The sequence below is a fragment of the Paramisgurnus dabryanus genome, chromosome 22, assembly GCF_030506205.2.
Source record: "Paramisgurnus dabryanus chromosome 22, PD_genome_1.1, whole genome shotgun sequence".
Classification (NCBI taxonomy): Eukaryota; Metazoa; Chordata; class Actinopteri; order Cypriniformes; family Cobitidae; genus Paramisgurnus; species Paramisgurnus dabryanus.
The window spans coordinates 13,782,752-13,802,399 of NC_133358.1; the positions used below are offsets into that span (position 1 = coordinate 13,782,752).

At 36.4% G+C, this 19,648-nt stretch overlaps 1 protein-coding gene across 3 annotated transcripts in view; it reads right to left on the reverse strand.

The window, feature by feature from the left end:
- col15a1a (collagen, type XV, alpha 1a) overlaps positions 1–19,648 on the reverse strand; it is a 93,973-nt gene that overhangs the window by 2,617 nt on the left and 71,708 nt on the right. For all 3 annotated transcript variants that reach the window (XM_065294827.2, XM_065294826.2, XM_065294825.2), the window contains exons 29-41: positions 19,266–19,325; positions 19,138–19,179; positions 17,173–17,194; positions 15,064–15,141; positions 14,923–14,948; positions 14,747–14,845; positions 12,147–12,273; positions 10,591–10,658; positions 8,244–8,372; positions 8,084–8,134; positions 7,908–7,970; positions 5,602–5,799; positions 2,797–2,906 (exon numbers count right to left, since the gene is read on the reverse strand). In XM_065294827.2, the coding sequence (XP_065150899.1) occupies positions 2,797–2,906; positions 5,602–5,799; positions 7,908–7,970; positions 8,084–8,134; positions 8,244–8,372; positions 10,591–10,658; positions 12,147–12,273; positions 14,747–14,845; positions 14,923–14,948; positions 15,064–15,141; positions 17,173–17,194; positions 19,138–19,179; positions 19,266–19,325 (1,073 nt within the window). The remainder of the gene's footprint in view (positions 1–2,796; positions 2,907–5,601; positions 5,800–7,907; positions 7,971–8,083; positions 8,135–8,243; positions 8,373–10,590; positions 10,659–12,146; positions 12,274–14,746; positions 14,846–14,922; positions 14,949–15,063; positions 15,142–17,172; positions 17,195–19,137; positions 19,180–19,265; positions 19,326–19,648) is intronic.

Sequence of the window (19,648 nt, forward strand, 5' to 3'; positions counted from 1 at the left end):
TAAACAAATAAACAAAGAAGAACCCAATAAATAAATATATATTACATTTAAAACATTACATTATCGTCATTGCAGGAGTGCAATTTGCTGGTTGTCCTGCAGGTGACCTTGTAACTCTGTTGTCTTACGATTCACTTTTGTATGAACAATTACTCCAGAGCACTCGTAGATCTACGATGATTTTCAAGTGCTACTTAAGTTACGAAGCTTTTGGGAAACGGCCCGTAATTTTAAGATTATTCGTACGATCGTTTTTACGATCAACTTAGCCTTACGATGCTTTTGGGAAACCTGGCCCAGGACATTTCCCTTATTTTCAATGTTTAATGTTGACGTAAGCTATATAAATTAATATTCAGATGTTATACTGCACTGTCGTATATATAAATGTCATTTATATGTCATGTATACACATTACTGAGGGGTTGAGGTTAATGTTTTGTTTCCTACATTGAATAAAACATAATGAAGTGTTGTCCTTATCTGTCGTTTTTAATGTAAATTACTTTTAATGTGTTACTTTATTATTAATACAGCAAAGGTTTACCATGGTTGAAAAAATAACGACTAATTAATCAAATTAAGACACACGACTGAGAGAAAGTATGTATATAAACAGAGCGCAGTAGTCTGAGTAGCAGTAAAGGAGGCAATCAACATGGCCGCCACGACAAGTAATGACATCACGACGCCTAAGCCCTATTTTAAGGGTATTTTCTGGGACCAAAGGTCTGTGTGAATGAGGTTAATGACTGGTCGACTATTTCTTCCTAAGAAAATACTGTATAATTTAATACAGCAAAACTGGTTAAATCTTTTTAGATGGCAGGCTGACATGGACCTAGGTTAACCCAGAAAAACTTACTTTAAAGGTGTAATATGGGACTTTAAGAAGGATTTCTTGATAGAAATGAAAATAATCTACATAACTATATTATCAGTGGTGTATAAATCCCTTTCATTATGAACTGTATTGTTCTTATTACCTTATATCAGCCGTTTATATCTCCATACACTAAACGGAGAAACTGCTCTACAGAGCGCATTTTGTCACTATGTTGTCTTAGATGACGTGTTTGTCCTGTGGGGTTTCAAAAAGGAGGGGTTGCTGGGCCGTTGGTTGCAATTCACAGTCTCACCAATAGATGCTCGCGTCAATATTACTGCGCCCAAGGTCGAATTGCTGCAAACTAAGTGGTATTCCACTTAGATACAATATAACTCTCATTTTTTACCCGCTTCAAAAATCGCCACGTTTTATTTTGTGCCACCATACTTACTCGTGTAACTGCTCATGTAACGGACTTTAAATAGGGAAAACGTGGAAGTGTTTGGTGGCTTCTAAATTCATCCCTGTTTGGATCCTAAGGAATGAATGGGGCTAGGCTAAATGCTAACACATTCACAAGGCGCTGTATAAAGATTAAGTGCTCCCATTGAAAAAAGATAGGTATGTATTAATTCATCTAAGTTGAGGTAAAAACAGTAAAATATTGGTGTTTTCCCTTTAATGCACAGTACTGTATATAAAATGCCATGAAATCATAATAGTGGTTTTATTGCTTTACATGTATGAAGATTATATAAACAAAAAGTTAAGAAATTGCTTCAAATATGTACCACAGATCTGTTGTCATTGAATAACCTGAATCTGTTTATCATTGTTTCTGTGAATCTATTTTTAAAAGCACAGCTTTTTTGCAAATCGCTTGCAAAACTCATCAGTCTTACTCAAGACGAGGTTAGTTAATGTGCCAAAATAGACAGCAACTGTTGGTTCACGGAGAACAAAACACCACATCTGGATTTCCCAAAAAAGAAACGTACATTTAATGGGTTTATTCAAATTCATTAATCAGTGCTGCATTTGGAATTTAACAAACATCAAGACTTCACTTCAAAATCCCCCCACGAACCCTGTCATCAAATATTTAAGGGTAGTGTTTTTAATATGTAATACGTAAGTAATAATACGTTTGGGTGACTCTTTAAACATCCGTCTAAAGCAGACAGCATCTTAGCACGAGAACTGAGGTATGTCATCCATATTAAACCTCAACGATGTTGACAGGTCTAAAACTTCTCTTTCTGCTACATCCATTCATACCTCTCCTGAAACCTGAGTCTATGCGAGGGCAAGAAACATCCCTGCTTCACAAACAACCCTAAAAAAAGCTTCTCGCTAACCACAATTGCTGCTCTGCTGTCGCTGCCTCATCTGGTGTATCGTACAACAGGCTATATTTACCGCCTAGAATTATAAATACACATAAATGGAGAAAGAAATATAAAAATACAAAACGAGGAGCGTGGCCACTGTCGTCTGGATCGCGGTCGTTTAGGGAGCGTCCTGTGGCACGGACTCAGGCTTTGGCAATGCATTAGAGACTTCACAAGGGCTGTTCGCAAATATGGGGGCGATCAGTTAGTTCGGAAAAAAAATGTGGAGGTACAAAATGAACTGAAACAACTGCAAGTAATTACTTTGATTGTGGGTCTTTAAGGAATTAATGTAGTAGAATGATTGGACTATAGCTACACGCTGTCTGTATCTGCCACTTTTGGGTGCAATTGCTCGCCATTTAGCCAACAAAAAACGATGAACCTTTTAAGCGTGGGATTGGATCAACAAGTTGTTGAAGTGTATGATAATCTGACTCTTCGCTGAATTAATTACAATCTTGAGCATTCCTTAAAGCGCTTTCATCTGGGTAAACTGTGCTGACAGCGCTTAAGCCTGAGTAATGTTGATGTAAATCTGTGTTGATGTATGCGAACTTGAACATTTTTACACACCAGAAGGGGTCACTCATCACATCCCGTCCATCAAAAGAATAAAGGGGGATCCCGCGAGGAAGGAGATGGTTGGAGAAGATACTGTCCCAGTTCTTGAACAGGACCTCACCCTACAGACAAAATCATAAGGATGTTAATCATTAAATTTGACATATTTTACTGATGACTAAAAGGCTTTGTAATAGGGACAGTTTAACATAACGTGTCCAAAATATGCAAAAATGTGATGAAAGACAAAGTAGTGGCCAAATATGATGTCTAATGTTGAACAAGTGACATCTTTGATCTTTTTTCATTTTTTTTATTAAAAATGCATTACAAAATGTTGTACGTATGTTGCATTGGTGTGTTTGGATTTGAAGCGGAAGTATTTGATAAATGTATAAAGCATGCCAATAGTATGCGTTTAGCAGCTTTTGCATCTAAGCTCCTCAAATATTAAAGGGACAATATGCTAATTTTCCAGCTCCCCTAGAGATAAACATTTGATTTTTACTGTTTTGGAAACCATTCAGCTGATCTCCGGGTCTGGCGCTAGCACTTTTAGCATAGCTTAGCATAATCCATTAATTCTGATTAGACCATTAGCATTGCATAAAAAATAACCGAATAGTTTCGACTTTTCTGTAGTTACATCGTGCCTAAAAAAAGCAACTTTTCATTTTCCGTCTTTGTAACTACAGAAGAGTCAAGTTTTAAATAGGAAACATATCAAAACTCTTTGGTTATTTTTGAGCGCGATGCTAATGGTCTAATCAGATTCAATGGATTGTGTTAAGCTATGCTAAAAGTGTTAGCGCCAGACCTGAAGATCGGCTAAAACGGTAAGAATCAAATGTTTAACTCTAGAGGAGCTGGAAAATGAGCATATTTTCAAAAAAAGTGGGGTGTCCCTTTAATAACAGATAAAACTGTTGTCAATTTATGCTTTATTATCTGTGAGCTTTTTGTTTTTATATGCATTTCATGTAAGTTCAAACAAAACCCAGATACCCTATGCTCTGGTTTGCCTTTTTATATGTTTGCCAATTATTTTGTCCAAAAATACCTTTAGGTGCGTTCCCAGACAGGGCTTATCCTAGTCCCAGACTAAAATTCAAGTTTAAACTGCTTAAATTTAAAAACAGCCTGTCCTGTTTAATTTTAACATACCTGTGACATTGTCTTGTCTGAAGATGCACACCTCCTGTAGTGTTTTTTGTAAAAAAAAAATTAATTACCTAATTTAAATTAGGTCTAGTCCTGGATTAACCTAAACTCTGTCCGGGAAACCGCCCCTTAAAATTTAGCGTTTTGCCCATTTTGTACCATAGACCTCATATTTTAATAGTTTAATCGAACCTAAGGGGGCATTAAAACATATTTGTACAAATTCCCCCCTAACATCACCTTTGGCCACTACTGTATCTACGATTTTATTATCTACAAATATAAACTTTTAGTGAACGTAATGACAAAAAACAGGCAAAAGTGAGTTTCTGTTGCGTTACACAGTACATTATAGAGTTCATTATTAGTAAGATCCCAAATGGTCCTCTTTTTTCTCACACGTGTCTGTGAATTCCAGTAAACCGTAGGGCAGGGACTGTCTGGCAAAAGGGTGAAATTTGGCCCAATACCACAACCCAGATTTAAACAGGGTGGCACGTACAAATCAGAAGACTGCTATTAATGAATAAAGTGGTCTACACTGAAAAAGAGACTGCACAGACTGTATGGCAAGTGTCTACGATGCGTATTAGCAGCACAAAACATTAAATGCAATGCACAAAGCAGCTCATGCTCCAAATGCTCAAAGCTAAGAGCTGATTTAAATGAGTAATCTGATTTATTCGCAATAGAAAATTGTAATTTGCTTTATAGTAAAACAAACAATTTAAAGGAACACGCATACTTTTTGGGACTTTAGGTTATTCACCATATACTCCAGAGTTAGATAAGTCCATACATACATTTTTCATCTCCATGCGTTCCATAACTCGGTCTGATGCATCCACCGCTAACCTAGCTTAGCACAAAGACTAGAAGTAAATGGCTCCAGCTAGCATACTGCTCCCAATAAGTGACAAAATAATGCCAAAATTTTCCCTACTTATAGGTTGTGATTTGTATACTCACAGCGTGTACAAAGAAGACAAAGCACCGTTACTTGGGCGGAGTGATTCGCTCACAGCACCTGAGAAGCCCCGTGGTGAGGAGCAGAGAGTTTGCGCAAGTGTTGTGCTAATCAATCCACCCAAGTAGCCTTCTGAGAATATAGTTCCCAGTATGTATAGTGTTAAAAGATGGATGTGTCTCATATGACCTTGTTATTTGTACACAGTGTGTCTATACAAATCACAACATATAAATAAGAAAAATGTTGGCGTTATTTTGTCACTTATTGGGAGCAGTATGCTAGCTGGAGCCATTCACTTCCAGTCTGTGCTAAGCCAGACTAGCAGTATGTGAGTCAGACAGGGTTATGGGACGCACAGAGATTAAAAGGGTATGTATGGACTTATCTAACTCATTTGCTGAGTGAATGCATGTAAATATAAAAACACAAATACTGTAAGACGTCCCAGATGTGGGCACATCTTATCCCATTCCAGCCACTATGTACAGTCTGTGCCCCGTTTGTCATGCCTGAAATGGTGTGGACTTCACATTTGACTACTACCTGGCAGTCTGTGCAGCATTACTCATTACACCAAAGTGTGGAATTAAAAGAGGATCCACAAAAGTGCACCATTTGGGACAGGGCATAAAATTGCATTACAAAAGGTAAATTGTAAATAAAAATTTCTATAAAAGATGCCTCACCCGTAAGTTGACGATGGGAGTGTTTGTACGATACATAGGCTGCACCACATTGATCAGATCCTGAAGATGATGGGAGAGGAAGGCTTTGTAATCATCTCTGATGCCCATGGCTTGAGCTTGGGCCTTGCAAAGCTTATTGACTGAATGGATGGAGCCCAAGTTTCCCGTCAATGGTGTGTTCAATGCCACTAACCTGAGCTGTGAAAAAAATTTGATAGTTGTTATACATAAGTGTATTAAAAATGGATAAATAGTAAATGGTGTGGCATCAAGTTATTCACTGCAAATAATAACTTTCTTACTTAGTATTTTTGTCTTGTTTTCAGAAAAAATATCTATTAAATCAAGATGTATTTTCTTGATGAGCAAAATTACCTAGGAAAATAAGTCTAGTTTTTTAGACAAAAAATATAAACTTTAAAGGGGACAGAGAATGAAAAACCATTTTTACCTTGTCTTTGTTGAATAATGGTAGTCTACCCGCATTCAAAAACATACAAAAAGTGCTAAACATGCTAAACATCTCAGTCTCATAGAAATTCCTCTTTTAGAAATGTCAGCCAGAAAACGGCCCAATCTGAAAAACTGATGCTTATGACATCACAGGCATCTCACTGCCCCTCCACTTTAAAATAATTGGCTACATTTTTTGACTGGCAGCAAAGTAAGCCAATCAGTAATAAGATTGCAAGTTAAGCCAGTAGGGGGAGCCAAATAGGTGCAAAACCACTTGTTTAAAATCCCCCACCTTAATAGAGCTATCTGAGAGAGGTTTTTAGGAAGCTTCTAAGGCATTACAGACCCAAACAAAAAAAATTTGTCTACATGTCACATCACAGAACAAGCATAAATACCCCGTTCAATCATTCTATGTCACCTTTAAGTAAATTAATGCTTAAAACAAGAAAAAAATCTGGCACTGAAATAAGAAATATTTTCTTGAAATAAGTTTACTTTTTTCATATATACTTAATATTTTTTTTTTTACATATTTAAAAAATATTTAAAGCACTAATTCGCTTACATTTTATATTTTTTGTCTAAAATCTAGACTTATTTTCCTAGGTCATTTTGCTTGACAAGAAAATACATCTTAATTTAGGAATTTTTTGATATTTTTACGGAAAACAAGACAAAAATACTAAGTAAGAAAGTCATTTTTTGCAGTGTTCAATTAATGTAAATTGAGTTTTACACAACGATCATCACAGCTATATTAACAGAGATCTTTGTAATACAGGTACGTTACAAATATTAATTGTGTCTCTTAAATATAATACATTTAAATAGGCTATGTCATTGTTTTTTTATGCAAAGCTCATTCTGAAACTGGCAAAAAAAATGATGGCAGCCATAATAGCCACATATAAATCAAGTCATAATTAGAAAACAAAATTTTAAGATGAGAAGTAAAACACAATGAAATTTAAAATCATAATAGAGACATTTAAAACAATAATATGAGATAAAAGCCTAAATTATGAAGTACTTTATCCTTTTAGTCTATCCAAAAAAAACTTGTGTCAGCTGTCACGATGTAAAAAGCGGCTATTTTAAAAGCATGTGCCAGTGCAAACTGTATTGGACCCGACAGCAAACCCACAACCTACAGTATAAGCAATACATCTCATTCCACATGCAGAGATATAAGCCAATCATAACAGTGCTTATTTAAATATAAGCGTCCTGAAGGCACAGTGGCAAAAACAGCTTGTTTGAAGGGCTAGAAAGAAGGTGACAATATCTGTCTAAAGCTAAATAAGAACTATTTACTGTATGGTTTAACAAACCACAAATAGACTTCAAATGAAAAAAATCCTCAGTTCACAAAGAAGAAACCTCATCTTTCTCCAGAACTGAACAGCTTGTCTTCGCAGGCTAACGTAAGCCGAGTCTGGGATGCTCTTCGATGGCAGTAAATGGACAGCACCGTAATTTAGTCTAAAACGGGAGAAATGGAAACCACCACGATACTTTTAGAGTCCTGATCATTTTGAGGCTTTCGAGTTGCCCAAACCAATGTTTTTCATAACGGAGCTTCTACCAAACCTTGACAAATCTCAAAATTAAACATATTTGTCTTTCCGAGTTGAAGACAGCCTGGGAATGTTGTTTTAGAGATATTCATTGCTTTCTTTATGTACTGCACTGTGGGAAAGCCAGAGATGCATTGTAAAATTGAAGGATATGAGACAAACTTTATTTCTGGGTTATATTGCTGCTGTGGAAAACTTGTGGGAAACAATCATCAAGCAAACAAACACACTTTATTTCACCTTTAAACAAAAAAACAGAAGCAGACTTACTGTATTTCCAGTGTGGATTTTAGGTGTATGACTGAGTTGAGGGGTCAAAACCAGTGGACCAGCCTATGGGAGATTAACAGAGACATTTCAGACATCCTCTCCTTGGTGACACAACATATAAAATATTGATTTTCCAGTGAAAATTGTCCAATAAAATCCAAAAAAGTCACACTTACATCATTTTGTGAGAAGACAGGGGCAGAGTACGTCTCGATCAGGCCACCCAGCTGTAAAAAGGAAAACACAGGAAAACCCAATGAAATTTTAGGAAGTAAACTCCTTAAAAACTGAAGATACACTATGAAATGTAAATACTGTACATCTGATAACATTTACCTGAATCTCTTTCCAGCCTCCTGTCACCCTAATATAGAGTTTACCCGTATCAATAACAAACGACAGTGTTCCCATTTCATCCAAATGTGACTGTTGTTTCATGGCTTGAAGACTTGCATATTTCTTGGCCTGGTGTAAAGACATAACACTTGCTGTAGTGATGCATTTATAATAGAAATGAATAAATCATTTATCACTCTCATGTACCACCAAACTTCAAATTTGCCTAAAAAAAGTTTACACTTAAGGCCAGAGTATACTTCATTTTTTACATGTACGCAAGAGTCAGCAGATTTTTGTAACCATGCATACTTAGTACACGCAGGTCACGCATGTGCATGAAGGCCAGGAGAGGTACTGCAGTTTGTGACATTGCACATGTGATGTGTATGTGTACGAGTCAAATGAAGTAAACTTTGCAAGGCTGTATGCAGAAACGCCCGTGTGAGCGTAAAACTTTGGCCCTTAAAGGAATAGTCTACTCATTTTCAATATTAAAATATGTTATTACCTTAACTAAGAACTGTTGAATCATCCCTCTATCATCTTAGTGCGTGCACGTAAGCGCTGAGCGCGCTGCGACACTTCGATAGCATTTAGCTTAGCCCAATTTATTCAATTGTACCAATCAGAGATAAAGTTAGAAGTGACCAAACACATCAACGTTTTTCCTATTTAAGACGAGTAGTTATACGAGCAGGTTTGGTGGTACAAAATAAAAGTAGCGCTTTTCTAAGCGGATTTAATAGAGGAACTATATTGTATGGCGGAACAGCACTTTTGGGAGTACTTCAACTCGCCTGAAAAATCCGCTCCCCTTCTCCCTCTCATAATGGGAGAGGGAGAGTGTTACTGCGAAAGTACTCCCATAAGTGCTATTACACCATACAATATAGTTCCTCTTTTAAATCCGCTTAGAAAAGCGCTACGTTTTATTTTGTACCACCAAACTTGCTCGTATAACTACTCGTCTTAAATAGGAAAAACGTTGATGTGTTTGGTCACTTCTAACTTTATCTCTAAATGGCAGCATTGAATGAATGGGGCTAAGCTAAATGCTATCGTAGCGTCGCAGCGCGCTCCAGCGCTTACGTGCACACACACAGATGATAGAGGGATGATTCAACAGTTCTTAGTTAAGGTAATAACATATTTTAATATTGGAAATGAGTAGACTATTCCTTTAAGCCTGGACTATAGCTTGTTTTTACTTGTACGCGAACGTACAAGCGTGGTCGAATTCACAGCCTTGCAAAGTATAGTTTATTTGACTCGTACGTGTGCACAGACGTTCGACGCATGTGCATTGCAACAAAATGCAATGCATCTCCTGGGCTACATACTACGGTACATTGTCCTGTAGGCGCATGCACGACCTACACATACAATGTAGGCATGGCATCAAAAATCAAAAGGGTATGCGCACAGTACACGATGATGAAAAATGCGCCATGCGTACTGTACGCAGACCTTCACGTACGCGAAAAAATGTACCATACTTCAACTTTTAGTTAGTTTTTTGGTCCAAGCCAGAGTTTGGTTGTTCCTCCTTCACCCGCGGGTCTCTTTCTGTTTACATTATATTATTTTGGTCCTTGCATCATTAAGATGCAGCTTTGTACCAATGCTGTTCACATTACTTTTGTTCTTAACTTTGTTTTTGTTTTCAAAGAATAAATACCGAAACCCACTTGTGTCTACTGCAAAAGTACTTAATTTTTTCAAAGAAGGCAGGCATTTGTCGACAACGTAAGTGAGCATACACAAACACACATCATCAGTAATAGTTCACTTCCTCAATTTATTACGACTGCATTCATATCAGTAATGAACCATATCAGTGCTTACATTAACGGTACTCCAGACCACCAATTTTACCGGATTTGGGTACAGTTCGCAGGCATACACACTATGAAAGCACCCTAAAAATTATCCTTATGACCTATACCCATATTCAAAGCCCTTCTTAACATTCTTTAATAAATATCTTTTTTATTCCGAGTTTGATACAACATGAAATGAAGAAAATGATGATGGAATTGTTTCTTGAACCATGAGCATAAGTTTTCCCAACAGCCTTTTTGCATTAGTGTGAGAATGTGATTCACCGTGTTTCATAAACCCAGCCCAGATCAGGTTTTACTTCTTGTAAGCCAAAATCAACTCTATAAGAGCATCTAAGGATCTTCTCCATTCTATTTACTCAATTTCTCATTGTATTAAAATGTTAACATCTCAGGATCGTGTTTAGCAACCTTTCCACTTCGGTTTACTGTATGTTTTTAAACAGATTTATTCATACATTTACATTGCTTTGTTGTTGCTTTCAATTTAAGCTTCTACTTACGGCACTTGAGGTATCGGCGTCTCTTCCCGGGGGCCCGGGAGGCCCAGGGGGGCCAGGGATCATGACGCCTGAAACAACATGAACTCGACTGTTACCCTTCTTTATACATATCAAAGTGTGATAACAGCAAAACTGCACCATAGGCCCTGTTTGTTTTCATCCCAGTGAAATGAATAGCTGTCAGGACACTCAGCAGGGATTAACTACAGAGTGTGAGGGAGGTGTGTCTTTACTGAAGACCATCTGATCCCTTATAACCTTAAATCAACAACATGCCTACTTCTGCAGAGGATGACTTGAAACAAACAAACACACAAACAGAGGAGATAAAACATATGAATTGCTTTTCATTGAAGTGCTTGACCTGTTGAGCTCTTTGATGAGCAACCTGGACTATTTCAAATAGTTTTTGCAACTTTAATCTATAAATGCCTCATGGATGGTCAACAAATGGAGTACTGCCATTTTGGAAGAAGATATATTTGGTTTTAAGGGCACATTTTACACATTATAGGTGTTTGGACTTAATAAATGTGTATTGGCAGTGTGTGAACACAGCAACCCTACAAAAAAATCCTACAAAAAAAAAAAATCCATCCTCTCCTTCTTTTTAATCCCGTTAAACCAAAGCGGTCTCATTAGACGTGCTGTTTAGATTCTCTTAGCAATGTGATGTCACACTGCTAGAGCCCCGCCCACAGCCGCTGACTGACAGTCTTGTATTACCATAGTTTCTAGCTCCAGTGGGTTGGACGCTGTCTGCAATTTTTTTTTGTGCTTCTTTCCGAAATCAGATCTATTTGAACCAAAGCATCTCTGTTGGTAAGGGAACGAAGAGCAGTAGCTCATTTGCATTTAAAGGTATAAACACAAAACAGTGTGTTTTTGCTTCCACCCACAAAGGGGCATTTTGGACATGCTACAATAAATGATCTGTGGGGTATTTTGCAACCCAATTTCACGTGTTTAGTCGTGTTATAGTCACAAAATATTTGATTAATGTTTTTTGTGTTCAATTTCCACTGTTTTTCGTGCAACTGAGCACAAATGACTTTTTCGTGTCACTCAGCAGGAATTTTTCGTGTCTGTGGAACAACTTTCTGTGTCATTTTATGTATTGTTTTCTCTCTTTTCTTTTTTTTAACCATTGTCACTTTGGGGTTACATTTCAGACACCCAAACCCCAAATGCAAACATAACCCCAAGCGACAATGATTTAAAATTAAGAAAAAAAACTATGAGAAAACAATAAATTAAGACACGAAAAAGAAAGTCGTATCATGGACACGAAAAACTATTTATAGAATTTTGTGCTGAGTAACCTGAAAAAGACATTCGTGTTCAGTAGCATGAAAAACAGCAGAAATTCGTGTCCTGAACACAAATAAATTAATCAAATATTTTGTGATGATAACACGACTAGGGTAAGTATTTTCAGTTGAAACTTCACAGAAACACTCTGGAGACACCTGAGACTTATATTGCATATTGTTAAAATGGGTATAATATGTGCCCTTTAAGAGAATATGCTTTTGTATTTCAAGTATATTATATACCAGAGTTAGATTGTCCAGGAGGTCCTGGTGGTCCAGGAGGTCCAGCGACACCAGTTCTCCCAAAACCAGGGGGTCCTCGTGGCCCTGGGTTACCAGGTTGGCCAATAACAGATTCCCCTTTAGGTCCCTGCAGACAAAAACCCAAAATCACATTATGCTTCACGATAGATATATACACTAGATGTCGCCTTGGGGCTCTGAGCATGCGTCAAAACCGCCGCCATCTTAGAACAGGGGTCTTGTCATAGGAAGTAGCTAGGTAAAGCTGCTATCTCCGCCTGTACTCCGAATTCATGGACTATGCCGGTGTCGTGAGCAATTCAGGCCCCCCGAGCAATTCGGTCTCCCCTAGGACCCCGATTGGTATCTAGCACTAATGCCTGCTCAAAAATTTGTCATTGCAATATCTCGTCTGCATACGTGGCTAGCAAGCTAATTATGTTGTACAAAATAGAAGCATAACATTTTTTTTTTAAAATAAAAGTTAACTAAAAAAATAATAATATAATAAATTAATATTCATGTTGCAGACACGTCAGTACTTTTGTGTCATTATCTGCTTTACAAAAACAATACTAATAGTAAAAGTGTAGTAATCATGGCTTATAATTATAATTTAAATGTGTGATTCAACTATGTAGTAATCATGTTTTGTTTAAGTAGTTAATGAGTAAGTAATTGTATAAGTAGACAGTCAAAAGTGGAAATGGTACAGTATAATAATCTAAATAATAAAATGACACAAGCAATGTGTAGATCTCCCACCTATAGCCTCATTTATATGAAACATATCATTTAAAAGACATCAATTGTAAGTTTAACAACGTTCTAACTACATAAATCATAACGCGATTTTGTAGGAATTGTAATAAGGTGCTAAGAAAACTACCCATGAGGAGTTTTTTCAGCCAATGGAATTACGCGGGGTCCTAGGGGGACAGAATTGCCAGGGGGGACTCAATTGCTCATGACACCGGACTTTTGCGCTGCGTATGGATGTTAGGGCTACTAGCACTATGCATTATCGTTAGAAAAAGTAAATTTTCATCATTTCAAAACGTTTATTTTTTATTTTCAATGCTAAATACATGTCTGACTGTTGAAACGAACCAAAAGAAAACCAAGACAATCGCATTCATGACGATGTATGGTGATTTTATTTCTGTTACACCATTGCCTACAATGGTGCTGATGCGGGGCTCCCCTGTTTCAAGATGGCGGCTCTACTTGACACATTCAGTCCAAAGGCGACATCTAGTGTACATATCTATGATGCTTCACAGGATAAAATTTCAATAGCAGCTATGTTCGAAATAGCTACTATACTAATTTTACTACTATTTAACTAGAACAGTATGTCCATTGTTACTGTCAGAAAAAATGGTCAAAAATGACTGTAACTGGGGTGGTACACTTTCAAAAAGTACATAATAATACCTCAGGGGTACATATTGGTACCAGAGAGTACATACTGTATTAGTACCTTATGTACATAGTATCTTAAAGGTACATATTAGGACCTTTTTAAAGGATACTGCCCCATTGACAGCTAGGGCCCATGTTTTCTGATAGTATATTGTTGAATTGTCTGTGAATTAAAGGTGCAGTGTGCAGATTTTAGTGGCATCTAGTGGTGAGGTTGCGTATTGCACCCCTCCCTTTCGAAGCACATAGAGAAGCTATGGTAGCCGTCACAGGACAAACATGTCATCGTTTGAGACAACAAAGTGACAAATGCGCTCCATAGAAAAGTTGGTCTGTGTTGGGCTACTGTAGAAACATGAAGGCACAAAATGGCGGCTTCCATGTAAGGGGACCCGCGGTGTGTGCAGATAAAAACATCTTATTCTAAGGTAATAAAAACAATACAGTTTATTTTGTAAGGTCTTTATACAACACTCAAAACACAGTTATCTGTATTATATTGCATTGCTGTTTAAAGATCCTTCTAAAATTTACACACTGCACCTTTAAATGTAAAGGACCCTGGAGCACAAAACCAGGCAAGGGGCAGTTTATTTGAACTTAAGATTTACACACCATCTTGCATTTATGAATGCATTACAAAACTTGTGTGTCCATTTTAAGCTTTTAAACTTCTGATAAAATTCATTTGTCATTCGCAAGAGGCAAAGCAAATGCAAGTAAACAATCTCATTATTCTCAAAGTGATTTGCAGTTCATTGTGGTTTGGTGATCTTTTCATCTCCGAATGAAGGCAATAATGTGCGAATCACAGTGCCAATTCATCACGGCGTATTTCAAGTAAAACAAATCTTGAATCGTGTAGCAAGATCAAAAAGAACTTTGAGTTAAAAGAGATGTGAACAAAAGAAGACAAATGCAGAAAGAAAAGTGTAAGGAGAAAATGGGGAAGCAAATAGGGATTGATAGTAGAAACGGAGAGATGGCATAAAAATATTCACAGAGCTACACTGGGTGCATTATAATAAAAGCATCACCTTTGCTTGAGTCTAATGGAACATACATACACAAACAAATTGTTGTATAATTATATACACATCTAGTGAAATATGAAGAGCTCTCACAATGCTTTTAGCAGAGATTTTATAAAAGCCTACATGTGTACGTCCACTCACCACCAAGCCAGTTTTTCCAGGGACCCCAGGAAGGCCCGGCATACCGGCTTCACCTTTTTCTCCCTTCTCTCCTTTAAAACCTTGATCACCTTTATCACCCTGTCACACAAATGCACACAAAACAAGTATTTATACAATGCAAAAATAATAATACAATTATGAAATCAGAAACTTACAATCACTTTGGTCTCCAGTGTATTCCCTGTGATGAAACAAATCAAAGAACTAATAAACAACCATGATCTCAATGGATATGTAGAGTCCAAGTAAAGAATATTTAATTTAATATATTGCATCATGTGTATAAGAAAACTCACTTGTTGGGGCTGGTAATCCAGGAAGACCTCTCTCCCCTTTCTCTCCTTTGGCTCCAGAATATGTGCAGCTAGCTCCCCCTACAGGTCAGGAAGTCACAAAACCATAAAAAATGCTGTTGTTTTTTATTGAGACTGAACATTTTTATAATTATGAGCTTTTAATCAAGAATGTATTATTTTGTAAACACGTTTTTATGCTGTTTCCCAATTATACACTGTCAGGAAAATTTTTTAAAATATGTACCCCAGCTGTCACTGGGACAGGACCCTTTAAAAAGGTCCTATGTACCATTAGGTATACATAGTATACATTTAGTACCAGAATGTACCTTTCAGATACTGATATGTGTCTTTGAGTTACTAAAAAGTGCTCTTTGGTACCAATATTTACCTCTGGTGTACTAATATGAACTCTTTAGGTGCAAAGCTGTACTTTCTAAATGGGTACAGCCCTAGTGACAGCTGGGGTACATATTCTTTCTGACAGTGAATAATTGGGAACAATTAAAACAATACAACACAGAGATGTGTCTAGTTTTGGACATTTTGTTGTTACTTTTATTTATTTTAACACAAAATATACAAAAAAAATTACATGTTTTAAGAAAATGTATAAAAATAAACACATACTTTTTTAAAGTGTATAGGTTTACATTTTCTGAATATACCCAGTAAGGAGTAGCAATCATTTTACCGTCTACAGTAGGTCAACTATAAACCTGATATAGTCAGGCTATTAATAACTATCTTTTAGCAGAATTTTGGTTTTGCCAAAATAACCTTCCATCAAATATTCCATTATGTAGGTAAAGTCAACAGCGATTACAAGGTGATAGGGTAAGATGTCTATTAAATTTTACTGAGAGACCAAACTCAGGGTTCCCACACCTTAGTTAACTTCAAATTCAAGGACCTTTCAAGGACTTTCCAGGTCCAATACCCTCAAATTCAAGGACTAAATGTGGGTACACATTTCAAGTGAGAGCAATGTTACATCGTGTTACCTTTTAAGATAAATTGTTACAATTCCCTTTCGAGGGAACTCGCGCTGCGTCACTGCGGTGACACTTTGGGGACGCCTCCAGGGGTAAGTGCGTCTGAATGTGTATATCAAATTCAACCAATGGTGAGGATTAACGACAAAGACAGGGTGACGCGGGAGCCAGGAAGTATTTCGCTATTTGAAATATTGCCAAAGACGGCGTTAAAGCGATGCAGGAAGTATGGCAAGGGAGACGCAGCGTCTCGTTCCCTTCTCAGGGAACAACAGTTACATACGTAACCCGAGACGTTTTCATGTGTCAAACACAACTATGCAAAAAAGCATTTTGGTTTAAATCAATATTCGCATACAGAAGATATAAGGATTTAAAGCGAACAGTTTAGCACGTGTGCTTAAAAAGTCTAGAATTTTTATGAGATTATCCTACACTACACAAGGAATAATATGGATTTTTTTTCCAGAAAACTTCTTGCATAAAATAGATTCAAGCACTACACTGTAAAAAAAATCAGTAGAAATTACAATGTTATTGCAGCTGGGTTGCCGGTAATTTACCGTAGATTTACATTTATGTTATTTACTGGCAAGAGTTTGTTCAAAGTTAAATACATTTTAAATATGAACAGGTCTTTATCTTTACAGAATAAAACTATACAATAACAGCCTCATGCAAAGCATTGTGGGAACCAGAAATCATCATCAACCTTTTTCTGTTTTTTGCTTCAGATTTAGTTTTCCAGAACGTTTTGCTTGATGCTGTTTTTTAGTTTTACTCTGTAAAGACAAAGACTTGTAAATGTTTAATTTTCATTTAACTTTGAACAAAATGTTGCCAGTAAAAAACATAAATTTAAATCTACGGTAAGTTACCGGCAACCCAGCTGCAATTTCTACGGAATTTTTTTACAGTGTATCAATGACCTGTATCTATGTATGTATATTTTCAAAAACTCCCCAGAGCCTTGAATCCCCCCCCAGATTCACAAACTTTTAAGGATTTCAAGGACCCGTGGGAATTTTCTAATTTCTAAATTTACTAATGTGTTTGTCAAGTGAAAATCTTTAAATAAAAAATAAATAAAACTTTAAATGCTTAGAAAACTTACCTTGTGTAGAATCTCCGTTAACCTGTCCAACGCAAACAAGATAGAGATGAGTGTTAATATAATTGATATATTGTTCATTCAAAAGAAACACAGTGTTAAAGGATTACTCCACTTTAATAAAAAAAAACCCTGATAATGTCATCCAAGATGTTTATTTCTTTTTTATTCAGTCAAGAAATTATGTTTTTTTGAGGAAAAAATTACATTATTTTCCTTACTTTAATAAACTTTATTGGACCCCAACAGTTTACAGTTTCAATGTAGTTTAAAATTGTAGTTTCGATGCAGCTTCAAAGGACTCTAAACAATCCCAAACGAGGCATAAGGGTCATCTAGGAAAACGACTGTCATTTTCGACAAGAAAAATAAGCACTTTTAAACCACAACTTCTCGTCTTACACTTGCCGTGTGATGCGCCAGCGCGACCTTACATATTACGTAATCACGTCGAAAGGTCACATTTGCGGACTATTTTAAAAAATAAACTGACACATTAAGTATCATTCCACAACAACATCAAAACGGTCCTCTTTCTCTACACTTGTAAACACTGGAGCAGAAGTTTCGCATACGTCATGCGTGACCTTTCGATGTGATTACGCATTACGTAACGTTGCGCATGGGCATCACACAGCTAGTGCAAGATGAGAATTGTGGTCTAAAAGTGTCTATTTTTATTTTTCTTGCTGAAAATGAAAATAATTTAGCTAGATAAGACCCTTATGCCTCATTTGGGATCATTTAGAGACCTTTGAAGCTGTGTTGAAGCTGCAATTTCAAACTGCATTTAAACTGTAAACTGTTAAGGTCCAATAAAATTTAATCCATTGAAAAAAATCCTGGAATGTTTGCTAAAAAAAACTAATTTCTTCTCAACTGAACAAAGAAAGACATCAATATTTTTAATGACATGGGTGTGAGTAAATTATCAAGATTTCTTTTTATGAAAGTGGAGTAATCCTTTAATTCAAGAAATTGTGACTGCAACCATCTGGATACGAAATCATATTCTGACATTGAGCGATTATTTCAACAGAGAAAAACAATTATGTTCTAACAAAAAACAAGTAATTTGATTGAATAGACAGAAAAATAAAGCTTGAAAATAAAAGCATTTAAAGAGTTTGTCTGAATGATTAAGCAAGATGATGTCTGTAAAAGAGACACAATTAAATGTAGTATAATTTTTCAAAACTTTCTGTTTACAGTACATGCATAATACAAAACTCTTTTTCAAACACTGTAAAATAATTTCAAATCAATGTATATTTTATGTAACTTTACCTTAGAAAACCAAGTTGAAGTAGTTTAACTTAATTTGTTAAGTTATGTCAACTTCAAAGTCAAAACTTAAGGTTGAGGTTGAATTAACTTGCAAAACCAAGTTGTTTTAACTTCATGCTGCATTTTTACAGTAAAGGGAAAAGAGTAATTTTAAAGAAAGAAAATGTAATAATATATCAAGAAAAACAAACAACATTTCTTTGGACAACACATGCTCCAAGAACACTGAAAAAAATCAATTCAATTTACTAAATTTTTTTAAGGTTAGTGGTTGCAATCAATTTATTTAAGCTACATTTAAACACATTTTTTTTGTTATGTTTTTCTATTTTTTTGTTTGTTTTTTAAAGTAGCTTAAATAAATTGCAACCACTTAACTTAAAAAAATTTAGTAAATTGAATGAATATTTTTTTCAGTGAGGTGGTTTATCTCCTTGGCACCATCCTCAAGATTTGTTAGTTCACTGCACAGCACAGCACATCAACCTGAACACCATGACCATGCTTCTGTCCACATGGCATGCAGCATGCTTGAACCATCAACCCAAACATGCCTGCTTTAAATTAAGGACCATGCCGACTGGGTTAAAGAGAGAGAGTCTAACAGCTGATGATGATGATGCCACAAAGCCCTCAATGACAGCAACTCAATGGGTGTGTCACACAAACTCATTCACTTACAGGCTTTTTGCAGTTAGGTCGAGGGGGGACCGGAAACACTGTCTATAAAAATGTGAACATGAGATATTTACATCACAGTCTGTCTGAATTGAGACACATACAGTACAAACAGAGGAGAGAGGACTTACTCCATTAGGGCAGTTAAATATTCCTGGTTTTCCTGGTGGTCCGGGAGGTCCAGGAGGCCCCTATGAAAGGAAACATGGATGGATAGATTAACAGAGCAAATGCAAGAATGTGGAAAAATGTTGTGTAACATCACAAACAAATGCAAAATGAGTACATTTAACAACAGACTTGTGGCAGACACACACCACAACCGTCTATAAAAATGTTTTTGGCAAAATCGCATAAGCATTTCAAAACGGACCGACCACAAAGTCAATGGTCAGGGTTTATTGTGTGTTATTGGATGCACAGTTCATTTATTGCCTCATTTATTTATCGCACATTACACAGTTTTTTGGCTTTCAATCAGATGTTGTAATGCATCTTGGAGCTGATTGGTTAA